The sequence below is a fragment of the Marmota marmota genome, unplaced genomic scaffold, assembly GCF_001458135.2.
Source record: "Marmota marmota marmota unplaced genomic scaffold, marMar, whole genome shotgun sequence".
NCBI lineage: Eukaryota > Metazoa > Chordata > Mammalia > Rodentia > Sciuridae > Marmota > Marmota marmota.
In genome coordinates this window covers 22,282,080-22,294,217 of record NW_026000185.1, presented here as the reverse complement: position 1 = coordinate 22,294,217, position 12,138 = coordinate 22,282,080, and the positions used below count along the sequence as shown (strand labels likewise).

Sequence of the window (12,138 nt, the reverse complement as noted above, 5' to 3'; positions counted from 1 at the left end):
CCGGTGTGTCTGCCACACCTGGCAGAGTAAGTGTTCTGAGGGAGCATTTTAGGAAAGCTACTTCAAAAGCATGTAAAAGGTCCAAATGACCCAGCTGAAATTTATTCCACAAAAATAAAAATTCTTTCAAAACCCAAACGTATTCATGTTCCTTTTTTTGGTGGTACTGGGAATCAAAGCCAGGGCCTCAGGTGTGCTAGCCAAGTGCTATATCCCTGAGCTATGTTCCCAGCAGCATCTAGTGTTACTTTACACTAGCATAAAACTTGAATGTTTAACAAGAAACTGTTTCATTAAAGTAAACCCAAAGAAATAATCAACTCTTTAAAATGTTTTTTTCAAGGAATATTTAATAAGGCAGATGACGTGATTATCTGACATGTAATTTTATGTCACTGTAATAAACAAAACATCCTGTTCACTGGGTAAAAAGGACCTGCTTTATGCATGTACACTCAGTGCAATTTAAAAAATACTGTAATTATAATTTCACACCATAATTTGAATATGTGACCAATTTTTTTTTTTTTTCATATGGGAGAAGAAAATTCCTTGAACAATCATTTGAGGCTGGTACAAAAATCCACCACTATATCCCTCAGGATCATTCCATAGTCTTCAGTTTCAGATGACACAAGAGTGGCTTAAATTCAACCTTTTAGAGAGGACATTCCAGCTCGCATGATCTCATCAACCAGGAGAATGTTGGTGGCAATCACAGTGCTAAAAGGGAAACAGATAGCTCAAAAAGGAATCCTTAACTCAACCTGCTGTTCCCAACTAGACAACCTGCTGTTCCCAACTAGACTATACAAAACACATCCAGCTGATGTCCTCTTTCTACTCAGGGCTGGCTGGTTGAGTCTCTACCTTACAGCAGATTACATCCTTCAGAGGATAACAAAACTCAGAAGGTACCACCATGAAGAGTATGCTGATTCCCAAAGGCAAGCAAGCTGCCCGTCTACCTAATACCTTTGTGTCTTGGTCAAGTCTTAATCCTGTCTGCCCATGCAGTGCTGGGGACTATACCCAGGGCCTAGACAAGCCCTCAACCACCAAACTCTATCCTCCTCAGCCCTTTGAAAGCTTTTTTTTTTGGGTGGCACTCAACCACTGAGCCACATCCCCAGCCCTTTTTGTATTTTATTTAGAGACAGTCTCAATGAGCTGCTTAGTGTGCCTTGCTTTTGCTGAGGCTGGCTTTGAACTTGCAATCCTGTCTCAGCTTCCCAGCTGCTGGGATTACAGGCATTTGCCCCTACACCTAGCTCTGAAAGATGTTTTAATTTTTATTTCCCCAAACTTACCAGGAGTGAAGAAGCTGTTTCTTCACACAGTAGTTATCCCATACGCCCACTTCTGCTGCAACCATTGGCTCACCTGAAAGGTAACCAAGTCTTCTTAAAATACAGTATATCATTATATCAGACACAGTCTAAAGGTATAGGGAACACTATTTTATGAAGTGTTGCCAATTCTAAAACAGAATAAAGCCATTGAAAACATTTAAAATATAAAAGAACGTTTGGTGCTGACTTGCTTATTACTCATTCTCTCCTCTGTAACTACACAAAATCCTCCACAACACCTCTGATGAGTGGCTAACCTCTGCTTAGATGCCTTCCAGTGACAGGGTACTCTCATGGGTTACCACATGCTTGGACATCCCTGTTATTTACTATATTTTCATTTGTCAATCTGATCACATAATATAGTCTTTTAATCAGTTGCTGATTAAAAGACTGGGTTAATACAAAAACCTTTCATTATCAACAAAGCTTCATACCACCACTCAGCAGCATCTCCAACAAATCTGTACTTGGGCATCCACCCCGGCAGAGCCCTGAGCTCCAGACAGCACTGGCATCAAGTTGCAGAGCCGCTTGCCAAGACTCTTTCCAACCCTCCTAGAGTGACCTCACATGCTTGGTATTGTTCTTGCCCTATAGAGAGGCCTTCTCTTACCTGTGTTCAGGTCCACGCCTACAAGCTGACCCGATTCTGAATGTTCTGCTTGAATCTTAACTAGTGTTTCTTGAAGGTCAAAACCAGAGTTCTGAGCAAGAACCTAAAGTAAACAAATTTAATTATTGAAAAGGCAGGAATTAAGAAGTTCTACAACAAATGAACAGTATTTACAATCCAAAAAATAAAAACACAAAACCTCATAATGAGGGCTGGAGATATAGCTTAGATGGTGAAGTGTTTGCCTTACATGCACAAGGCCCTGGGTTCAATCCCAAGCACCATAAAAAACCCCAAACAAACAGAAAACAGTGGTTTAAAATAACGAAGTTATTTTATAACTTTTAACATCAGTTTAAAATAACAAAAAGCAAGCTTGTACTCAAGCATGATGCCTTTACTGCAAATATTCTTAAAACAGTTCTCGTCATCCAAAACCTCAAGGACAGTCAAGTCTCCCAGAACAAAAGGCTTTGAGATGATATGGATAGTATAATAGCAGGGGCTCAGAAGGCTAAGGCAGGATGATCACAGTTCAAGGCCAACCTCAGCAATTTAGCCAAGACCTTGTCTCAAAATAAAAAGGGGCTGGTGTTGTGGCTCAGAGGGAGAGCACTCAGGCACTCGTTTGATCCTAGCACCACATAAAAATAAAAAAGACACTGTATCTGCCTATAATTAAAAAATAAATATTTTTTAAAAAGTAAAAAGGGCTGGGGATGAGGCTCAGTGGTTAAGTATCCCTGGGTTTAATTTCCTGTACCCCTCCCCGCAAAAAAGTATATAGATATGATGGGAGTACAAGTGTCAAGTAGAAAAGGATTCAACCTGCTCACTCAAAATTCACATTATGAAGAAAACCTATATTATAAAAAAGGTTTACTCAGTTTAATTGTTTTGATGTATTTAATAACTGTTCAAGTTTTCACACCTTGGGAATAATGAGCAATGCATCAGCAAACGCCTGGACTCCAAGTTGGGCCCTGCCTTTCACACTGGGCTTATACTTAATCAGGGCTTCTGCCATGGCCACCTCCACTGCACCAGCACCTGGAACCACACAGCCTGTTGTGTGGAGAAGAGGAGAAATGATAATAAGCTCAAGAAAAATGAAGAACCAATTACAAGGAAACAAGATATATATGAAAACCACTTATGAAAGACATTAACTTCTTAGGAATCCGCCGTTTTCATAACAATTTAACAACAGCATTGCACTTGTCTGCTCTGCCCCATACTACTAGACAAGCTCTCCACCACTGAGTGACACACCCAGCCCACATGCAAAGGGACAAACCTAACAGCACAACAGTTCAATTGAGCTGGCATTCTGGCAACTCTCGTGAGCATGTGTTAGTTCATTTGCCTGTATTCACTTTTAATAGTGGCACACTATGAAAAACCTTAGCATACCAGTTATCATAAAAGGAAGACTTTACTTTTGCATGGTGTCTGGCTGTGTAAAATACTGACTAAAGTACACAGTATTCAGCCATGCTTTTTACACTAGCAAAAAGAACAAGGTTTAAACACAATGAGCTCTTACCATCATCGAGTGCATTTTTGACTGCCCTTAAGCCATCACGTATAGCATCTTTGATCTGAGTAAGTGTGTGCTTATTTGGTCCTTTGACTAATAATGTGACAGAACGGGGATTGTTACATTTCTCAATAAAGGTGAACTTCTCTTCTCCCTGTGTGTGGGAGAGATATTCAAAAACAGAATATATACAAAGAGTGAACAGGAGAGGAGTGTGCGGAGAGGATAAATAGCATATTAATCATACTAATTATACTGACCATATTAAAGCCAAATTTAGTAAAGATTGTGATTTTTTTCCATGCCAATGGAAAAAAACAAACAACAAAACGTATATAAACAAAGAAAAACCTGATCCTGAATTTAAACTTTTCTACTGAGGAATTCAGGTTTGGGAGGAAAACACACTTACCAAGGTATACTCATAGACAAGTCCTGCATGGCCCAGGCAGTCAGGACTGAGGTCATCAAGAGAATTCAGAGCCACCCCACCACAAGCAAGAGTCAGCCTGAAAGGGTGAAGTGTGAAACGTGTCAGCAGCATGAGCAGTTACGCTCAAAGAGAAGACTAACCACTGTCAGGAAGAAATCTCCAGAATTACAGGCTAAAATTGCATTCTCAAAAATATTTCAACCTAAGCCTTTCCATCCATCAACAATCAGCTGAAAAGGATCTTTTCTTTTAACCTGTTAAAGCCACCCTCCCCTAAAGTCAGCAAACAGGCTTCAAATATGACCCTGCACCCCTGGTATTAGGGATCGAATTCGGGGCCTTGCATGTGCTAGCCAAGTGCTCCAATGAGCCATATCCTAGCCTTTTAAAATTCTATTTTCAGACAGAGTCTAGGTAAGTTGCTCAGGGTGGTCTTGAACTTGTAATCCTTGTGCCTCAGTGCCTCAGCCTCCCAAGCCGCTGGGATTACAGGTGCGTGCCATCACACCCAGCTCTCTGGAACCTTTTCACAAGAAAAACCAGGGGTAGGGTGTGTCTTGTTCTGAACAATGCTCATAGAATTATTCACAATAGCCAAAAAGTAGCTACAACCCAAATGTCCACCAACAGATCAAGGATAAAACATGGCACACACAATGGAATAAAGAGTGAGATTCTGGCCTGATACAGCATGCAGACTATGCCAAGTAAGTAAATAAAACAAGCCAGATACAAAGGACAAACACCATGACTCCATTTACAGGAGGCACTGAACTCAGACCTGTGTTCACCAAGGTAAGGAGAGGGAGAATTGGGAGTAACCTATCTGGATGATAAAAGTTTCAAGATGCACACTGGTGGTAGCTGCACAACAGTGTGAATGCAGTAATGCCACTCCTTGGAGCCCTTAAAGTGTGAGATGTTATTTACATGATGCCACAAAAAAGTGAAAAATAAAGGAGGAAAAGAAAAATCCTAATTCACTTGCCAACTAGAGAAATTTACGTTATTCAGATGATCTGCTCATACCTTTCCATATTTCTCCGTTTAGCTCTGCGCAGAGCTACTATGCCTTCTTTTGCAAGAGCATCCAAAGAAAAGGGGTCAATCCCCTATAAAAATAAAATCAGTTTCAGTATATCTTGCCTTAAGAGTAGAAAAGAACAACAAACTTTTCTTTTGTAACTCTAATTTTCATTCTCACCTTCTGATTGATAACAACAAAACCTTTATCTGAATCACCACAGACTTTCTTTTTCAGTTCTACTATTTTTTTCACTCTATCTTCAATAAATTTTCTTTCAGCTTTTACTAGTTTCTCTCTCTCTTCTGCACTCTTGTAAAAAAAGCCAGAATTCACTTCTCTGTTAGAAAAAGAGAAAAAATGTTTACTGAGAAGATAGCAGCCTGAGAAACTTGATTCATCTTAAAGCTTACAAAGTCCCTGAGCCCCAATCCTGCCCCTTGTACATTGTTAGTAGTCATATGCTCCTGGCCTCCCAAACCCAAATGAGTTATTACTGCCCTCACAGTGGGCAAAACGAATCTCAAAAGGAACTTGCTGCAAAACACCAAGCTCCTCCACTCCCCCTTAAAGGGGCGACCACTCACGTTTTTTCATACTCCAGTGATACATTGCATGTGAGAATGTATGCGTTTTCCACTCTCTTCTTCATGTCAGGGTGGCGGGCCCCATGGTCCAAAACAAGCCCTCTGATTAAGCTGTTAAAAGACAAGAATTCGTAGTTACTTGTGGGAGGCCATCCTCTACGTGATTTGAGTTACTCCCTAGCTGGGCGAGAGGCGCTTAGACACATCTTTGTGTCCAGAGCTTTCCCCACCCTTCTCAGGTCCAAGGGCTTGTCCGTGTGGAGGTGTGTCTGGCCACTACCCTTAAAGACCCAATTGTCGCACCATGACTTTGGGACACTGCCCCCCTTAATCTTCATTGGATGGGATTTTCCCCAGAATTTTTTGTTTCCCAATAAAAGTCCACTCCCTGGTGTGTTCTCTCTCACTGGCCTGTTCAGTAAACCTCGCTACCCTTATAGGTAGCTTGAAGCTGGAGGTAGGAGAAGCTGTCCTGGAGCTGGTTTAAAGGTAATTAGAGTCTGTCTTTTTAATTCAAACTCCCTTCGGATTTCTCAAGTAGCTGAACCTTCATTTATGAAGCCTGTGCTGGCCGTGGGCTAAAGTTACTGATTTCCAAAATAGGAGTCTTTCACTGCCAAAACTGAAACACTCAAAAGATTATACTGACAATTTTTATACCATTAGTTTTCTCTCTTGAATTATCTGAAGTTTCTAGTGAAACCTAGGGGTGGTCAATTGTGAAAAAGCAGTATTACAGAGCGCAAGACAGGCTATTCCAACAAAAGTAACACCACTATCCTCAATGGAAAATTCTGCAGATAGTCTCAAATGGCAGACATCAAACTCTTGATTGCCTCTTTCAAATAAACATTATCTCGGTCTTTAAAAAACACAGCATACCCTCCCCGGTCTTCAAGAGGAGATATCACTAGGAACAAATGGACTACCCTGCAATTTATTCCATATAAATTATGTTTACCCAAACATATAAATATTTATTTTTGTGAACATCCAACTTATAAATCCACTTTATTATTATTTCAGGGCTGGAGACTGGCTCAGGGGTGGAGCCCCTGCTCACAGGCACAAGGTTCAACCCCAATAGACACTCAGAAGTGTTCAACAGAACTCTATCACCTACCTTGTGTCAGTTTCAGATTTATGTTTCATCTCCATGATCTCAACCATGAACAGGTCAATAGGCTCATCTTTTTTTTTAATGGCCAAAATGGAGTCCACTACAGCCTACAACAGGAGTACAACTGTTATATAAATTCAATTTGCAAAAGTTAAAAACATTGGGGGTTGGGGTTGTGGCTCAGCAGTAAAGTAGGCTCGCCTAGCATTTGTGAAGCCCTGGGTTCAATCCTTAGCACCACATAAAAATAAATAAATAAAATAAAGAAATTATGTCCAACTAAAAAATAATACCCCCCCAAAATAAAATAAAATGTTAAAATATTGAAGTTCTTCTTTAGAAGTTTTAAGTTTCTTTACTTTAAAATCTGATTTTTTCCTACGAGTAATGAGACTACAGTAGAAATAAAAGGCTCTAGTCATTTACAGTTCTAAAATATTAAATAATCACTCCTATTTTGCTGAAAATACTAATAACTATAGCTTACTACAACTACATGAAGAACTAAGAGTCAGAAGATTCCCAACATGGAAAGGTCAATACCCAAGGAAGCAGAAATGCTAATTAATTACCCTGGTTTGATTGTTATACACTGGACACATGTATTAAACCATCACATATGCACCATATTTAAATTACTGATTAACTAGGAACTTTCTAATTAAACCTTCATTTTATATTCCTTTCAAAAAATTGTTTTATCAGCATTTTAATGAAAGTTCCAATTGTATTTTTATAACCTGGTGAGGTGAGTTGTTCTTTGTATTTTCTCACTTCATGTTTCAGGGAACTGGATTAAATATCACTGCCTGGACAGAAATGAACCTAGTTACTTCAAATGGTGGACACTGAAGGTTTCAGACAGCACCTTCTAATTGGAATTGCTAAGAATACCGATGCTTCTGCTCTAAGGTATTTTCCACACCACACACACCAATTGAACACATACCTCTGTCAGGATGTCTGCAAGTTCAGCATGAACTTTGGTACGGAGAGACGTTCTGGCCACATCTATGAGTGTCTCCCTGTCCATCTCTCTGCTTACTTTGATTTGTTCCAAAAACTGAAGGGCCTTTTCCTTTGCAGCTTCGAAACCTTCAGTGATTATTCTAGGATGAAGACCCTGTAATAAACACACAATCAAAACACTGCCACTAAACCTGGCACCTTCCATTAGATGCAATTGTTCATGGAAGTTCAGATAATTTCTGAAGGGCGATTTGGGATCACTCACGCCTTTTAACATAACCAAAACAGCATGATGTGCTGACTTTTTGAATACATTTGAAAGAACAGAATATACCTTTCAATGCAGAGGAAAAGAACAGACATTGCTCTAGCACAGCGTCAAAGCCAAGTGAACTATAAAGCACACTTGGGTGTTTGCTGTGCAAATCACCAGGGATAATATCAAAACCTAAAAGTGATCCCTAGAAATCTGTTGTTAGTAGGAACTCCCTCACCCCCATTCTGGGGATTAAACCAGGGTCTCATGCATGCTAGGCAGTGCTCAACCACTGAACTACATCCTTGGTCCCATTTTATTTTTGAGACAAGGTCCTGCTAAATTGCCAATGCTGGCCTCAAACTTGAAATCCTTCTGCCTCAGCTTCCCATGTATCTGGGATTCCAGTTGTACACCTCCACACCCAGCTAGCAGGAACATTTTAACTTTTCTACAAGCAATCTGAAATTAATTCACATCTTTAGCAATCAAAATAAATGTGGACTAAACATCTGCTCGCTCTCTCTTCATAGGGAATTCTGACAGTGGATTAGTACTCACGGAGGTTTGCTTTAAACTTGGAACTATTCAGGGCTAAAAAAAAAAAAAAGTTGTAGAATTTAGCGAGGTGTGGAGGCGCATACCTGTAATCCCAGCGGCTCGGGAGGCTGAGACAGGAGGATCTTGAATTCAAAGCCAGCCTCAGCAAAAGCGAGGTACTAAGCAACTCAGTGAGACCCTGTCTCTCAATAAAACACAAAACAGGGCTGGGGATGTGGCTGAGTGGTTGGGTGTCCCCGAGTTTAATCCCTGGTACCCCTACCCCACAAAAAGTTGTAGAATTCTTTTTACTCAAATGTCTAACATTTAGTTGACCTTTTCCTTGTAACTATGGCTAGTTCAGATCTCTACATCTCATATTATTAATTTGCTATAGAGCTAGATAGAAATAAAAAATGAAAGTAACTTGATAAAAAACTTGCAGGCCAACAAAGATTCCATAACATATCCATCATCACACATTTCTGTTCCACCATGATAAAGACCCAGGTTCTCAGATTTACACCTCCTGCTCTTTACATGCCGTGTGGCCTCGGCTACTGTTAACACATCAATTTAAAAACATCACATTTCTTACACACAAAAAATCGAGACAAGACAATTCTATGTACCTCAGAAATGTAGAGGTCTGCCTGTTTGAGCAGCTCTCCAATGATAAGGACATTGGAAGTGGTGCCATCCCCAGTGATGTCATCCTGGGCTGTTGCTACTTTTGCTATCAAGGAGGCTGTTGGGTGCTGAATTTGCTGAAAAGGGAAAAAAGTTTACTTAAATTACATTATTAAAATAAATATACCTTGAAACCAATCTGTTGAGAACCTCTTTAAATGCTGTCTACCTTAATTGCCCAAATATTTGGCTAATAGTCCTTTAATAAAAAACTTGCAAATTGCTATTTTGCATATCAATCTATGATGATCAAAATATATGGAGACACATGCACTGGCAATCCCAGCTATTTGGGCAAGTGAGCCAGGAGCATTTTAAGTTCAAGGTCATCTGTGGTAACTTAGTGGGACCCTCTTAGCAAAGATCTTCCAAGGAGTCACTGTGGGAAAGAAAACAGGAAAATCACCATGCCTCTGAAGCCACTCCAGATTCTTAATCACAAAGGATAGAACCAAATCTCCTGCACCGCCTTTGGTTTTTCTATGCTGCTTTAACCTTGAACAGCTCTCAGCTTTCTCTATCTTTGGGGATACATTTTTTTTTTTTTTGCAATACTGGGGATTGAATCCACGGGTGCTCCACCACTGAGTTACACTCCTACACTCCCAGCCCTTCTTATTTTGAGACAGGGTCTTGTTAAATTGCCCAGGCTGGTCTTAAACTTGTAATCCTCCCACCTCAGCCTCCCAAGTTCCTGGGATCACAGAGCCTGGCTGATTAAGAATCTAGGCCATGAGGCTGGGGTTGTGGCTCAGTGGTAGAGCGCTTGCCTAGCATGTGCAAGGCTCTGGGTTCGATCCTCAGCACCACATAAAAATAAATAAATAAAATAAAGGCATTGTGTCCAACTACACCTTTAAAAAAAAAAAAAAAAGAATATAGGCCTTGACACACTCTATAAAGACTATCGGCTGGGCCTGGTGATCACATGTCTGTAATTCCAGCTACTGGGGATGTAGCTCAGTGGCAGAGCACCCCTGGGTTCAATCTCAAGTTCCTCCACATATACAATCTTGCACACTGCTTCACCTAAACTGGCTGCTAAGCACTCTGGCAGGGATGCTAGCAGGTGATGCTGCTCACCTGTCAGGCCACAGCAATAGATTATAGACAGATCTTTCCATTGCACCTGGGGAACATCAGCAGCCAGCCAGGAAAGACACATGTGAAACACACACAGACTATATGTAAAGCTGCATCAGTGCCAGGCCTGGTGGCACACACCTGTAATCCTAGTGGCTTGGAAAGCTGAGGCAGGATTAAGAGTTCAAAGCCAGCCTCAGTAACTTAGAGAGGCCCTAATAAACTTAACAAAACCTGGCTCTAAATAAAATATTAAAAAAGGGCTGAGATGTGGCTCAGTGGTTAAGTGATTCCCGTTACCAGGGGGAAAAAAAAAAAAAAGGAAAGCTGCTAAGAGGTATAACAATAACATTTTGGCCATGTGGGAGGATGATGGACCCATTAAGAGCACTTTTAAGGGCTGGAGGTATAGCTCAATGTGAGAGTGCACACTTAGGATGGACAATGGGCTCAATTCCCATCACCCAGATAAAAAGAACATTTCAGAAATGAGATGCCATGTCTGTGAATCACTTCCAATCAAGAGGGAAAAATTAAGCAAAAAATGTAAAAAAAAAAAAAACAAAACAAAAAAACCCTCTAAAGGGCATGTGAATGTTTCATTTTCTCAACTTTTCTGTTCATTTATAATTTTTCAAGGAAAAAAAAAGAAAAATCTATGGCAACTGAAGAGGTGCAGGCAAAGGGGACTTCTGAGGTGGCAGTTTCTTTCTTAGTTTCTTCCTGTGTTCAGTTTGTTAATTATTATTAAACAATAAATGTTTAATAGGCTTTTCTGTAGTTGTCATATTTTACAATAAAAACCAACCAAAACTAAAAAGTCAAAGATATGGCTTTTCTGACAACAAATTTAAATTATGACTTTGCTTGTCATTAGCAAAGGCTACCATTTAGCCATGCAAAAACAAACATTTCATAACCCTGTGATTATTAAAATACAATAAAACTTTGTAATGTTAAATAAAAATAATTAAAAGTAAAAACTATAACTAGTAGTTTAGTCCTTACTGAAAGTACTTAAAAAACATCTGGATATTGATGCCATGGATACTACTATCAAAACTCCAAATTCTATTCTCAACTTAAATTAGAGGAAAGAAATGGGGGCGGGGGTTGTGGCTCAGTGGTAGAGCACTTTCCTGGCAAGTGTGAGGCACTGGGTTCAATTGTCAGCACCACATCTAAATAAACAAATAAAGGTCCATCAACGACAAAAAAATAAAAAATAAATAAAATTTTAAAAAAAAAGAGAAAGAAATGTGTATGAGCTGCTAAGTTTTGGAAGAACAGATATGAGCAAGAATTTTGAGACAGGGGCTCCCTAGAATGCCCAGGCTGGCTTCCTGTCCCAGCCTTGCAAATTGGTGGGATTACAAGTGTGTGCCACAGTGCCTTTCAATAACACCGATCCCTGGGACTTAAGGTGGAGAGATGTATCAAATGTATTCCTGGTTTTTTTTTTTTTTTGGTATGCTGTTGGGGAAGGAACCAGAGCCTCGCACATGCTAGGCAAGCAATTAGTCTGTGAGCTACGACCCCAGTCGAAAGGATTTTAATTGAAAACAGAAAATCTTGCTGTTTTGCCCAGCTGGTTGTGTCAACCGCCCCTAATTTCTCAAATGACAATGAACTAAAACAATCCTTTAACCCAGACAACAAGTGGCAGGAGAGCCGGTATTCAGGCTCAGGACCCCTGGCTGCACAGCACTGGCACTCCGACCCGACCACGCCGCTCTCCTGGTCCTCCCCCGTCTGCAGGACTACCTGCGGGGAATCACGGACACGATTTTCTCCCATCCCTCCTGTAAGGAACGAGCTGGGGCAGACGACGACCTAACCAGCACGGGAACCTCACCATTTCGTGCAGCAGCACGTTGCCGTCCTTGGTGAGCTTGATGTCCCCAGCGCCCGACACCAGCCTGTTGGGG

At 40.5% G+C, this 12,138-nt stretch overlaps 1 protein-coding gene and 2 non-coding genes across 3 annotated transcripts; all 3 read right to left on the bottom strand.

The window, feature by feature from the left end:
* Positions 1-330: 330 nt before the first annotated feature.
* Cct6a (chaperonin containing TCP1 subunit 6A) lies at positions 331-12,132 on the bottom strand. Its single transcript, XM_015491372.1, has 13 exons — positions 12,066-12,132; positions 9,070-9,204; positions 7,622-7,795; positions 6,676-6,779; positions 5,553-5,663; positions 5,146-5,305; positions 4,971-5,053; positions 3,921-4,017; positions 3,515-3,662; positions 2,900-3,033; positions 1,969-2,071; positions 1,311-1,383; positions 331-723 (listed from the first exon to the last, which is right to left on the bottom strand). The coding sequence occupies exons 1-13, from the start codon at positions 12,066-12,068 to the stop codon at positions 651-653; spliced, it is 1,398 nt and encodes a 465-aa protein (XP_015346858.1). The 5' UTR covers positions 12,069-12,132; the 3' UTR covers positions 331-650.
* LOC125612425 lies at positions 3,333-3,466 on the bottom strand. The gene has a single exon (XR_007342787.1). It is a non-coding gene; the product is annotated as a small nucleolar RNA SNORA15 (small nucleolar RNA).
* LOC125612427 lies at positions 7,932-8,066 on the bottom strand. The gene has a single exon (XR_007342789.1). It is a non-coding gene; the product is annotated as a small nucleolar RNA SNORA22 (small nucleolar RNA).
* Positions 12,133-12,138: the final 6 nt, after the last annotated feature.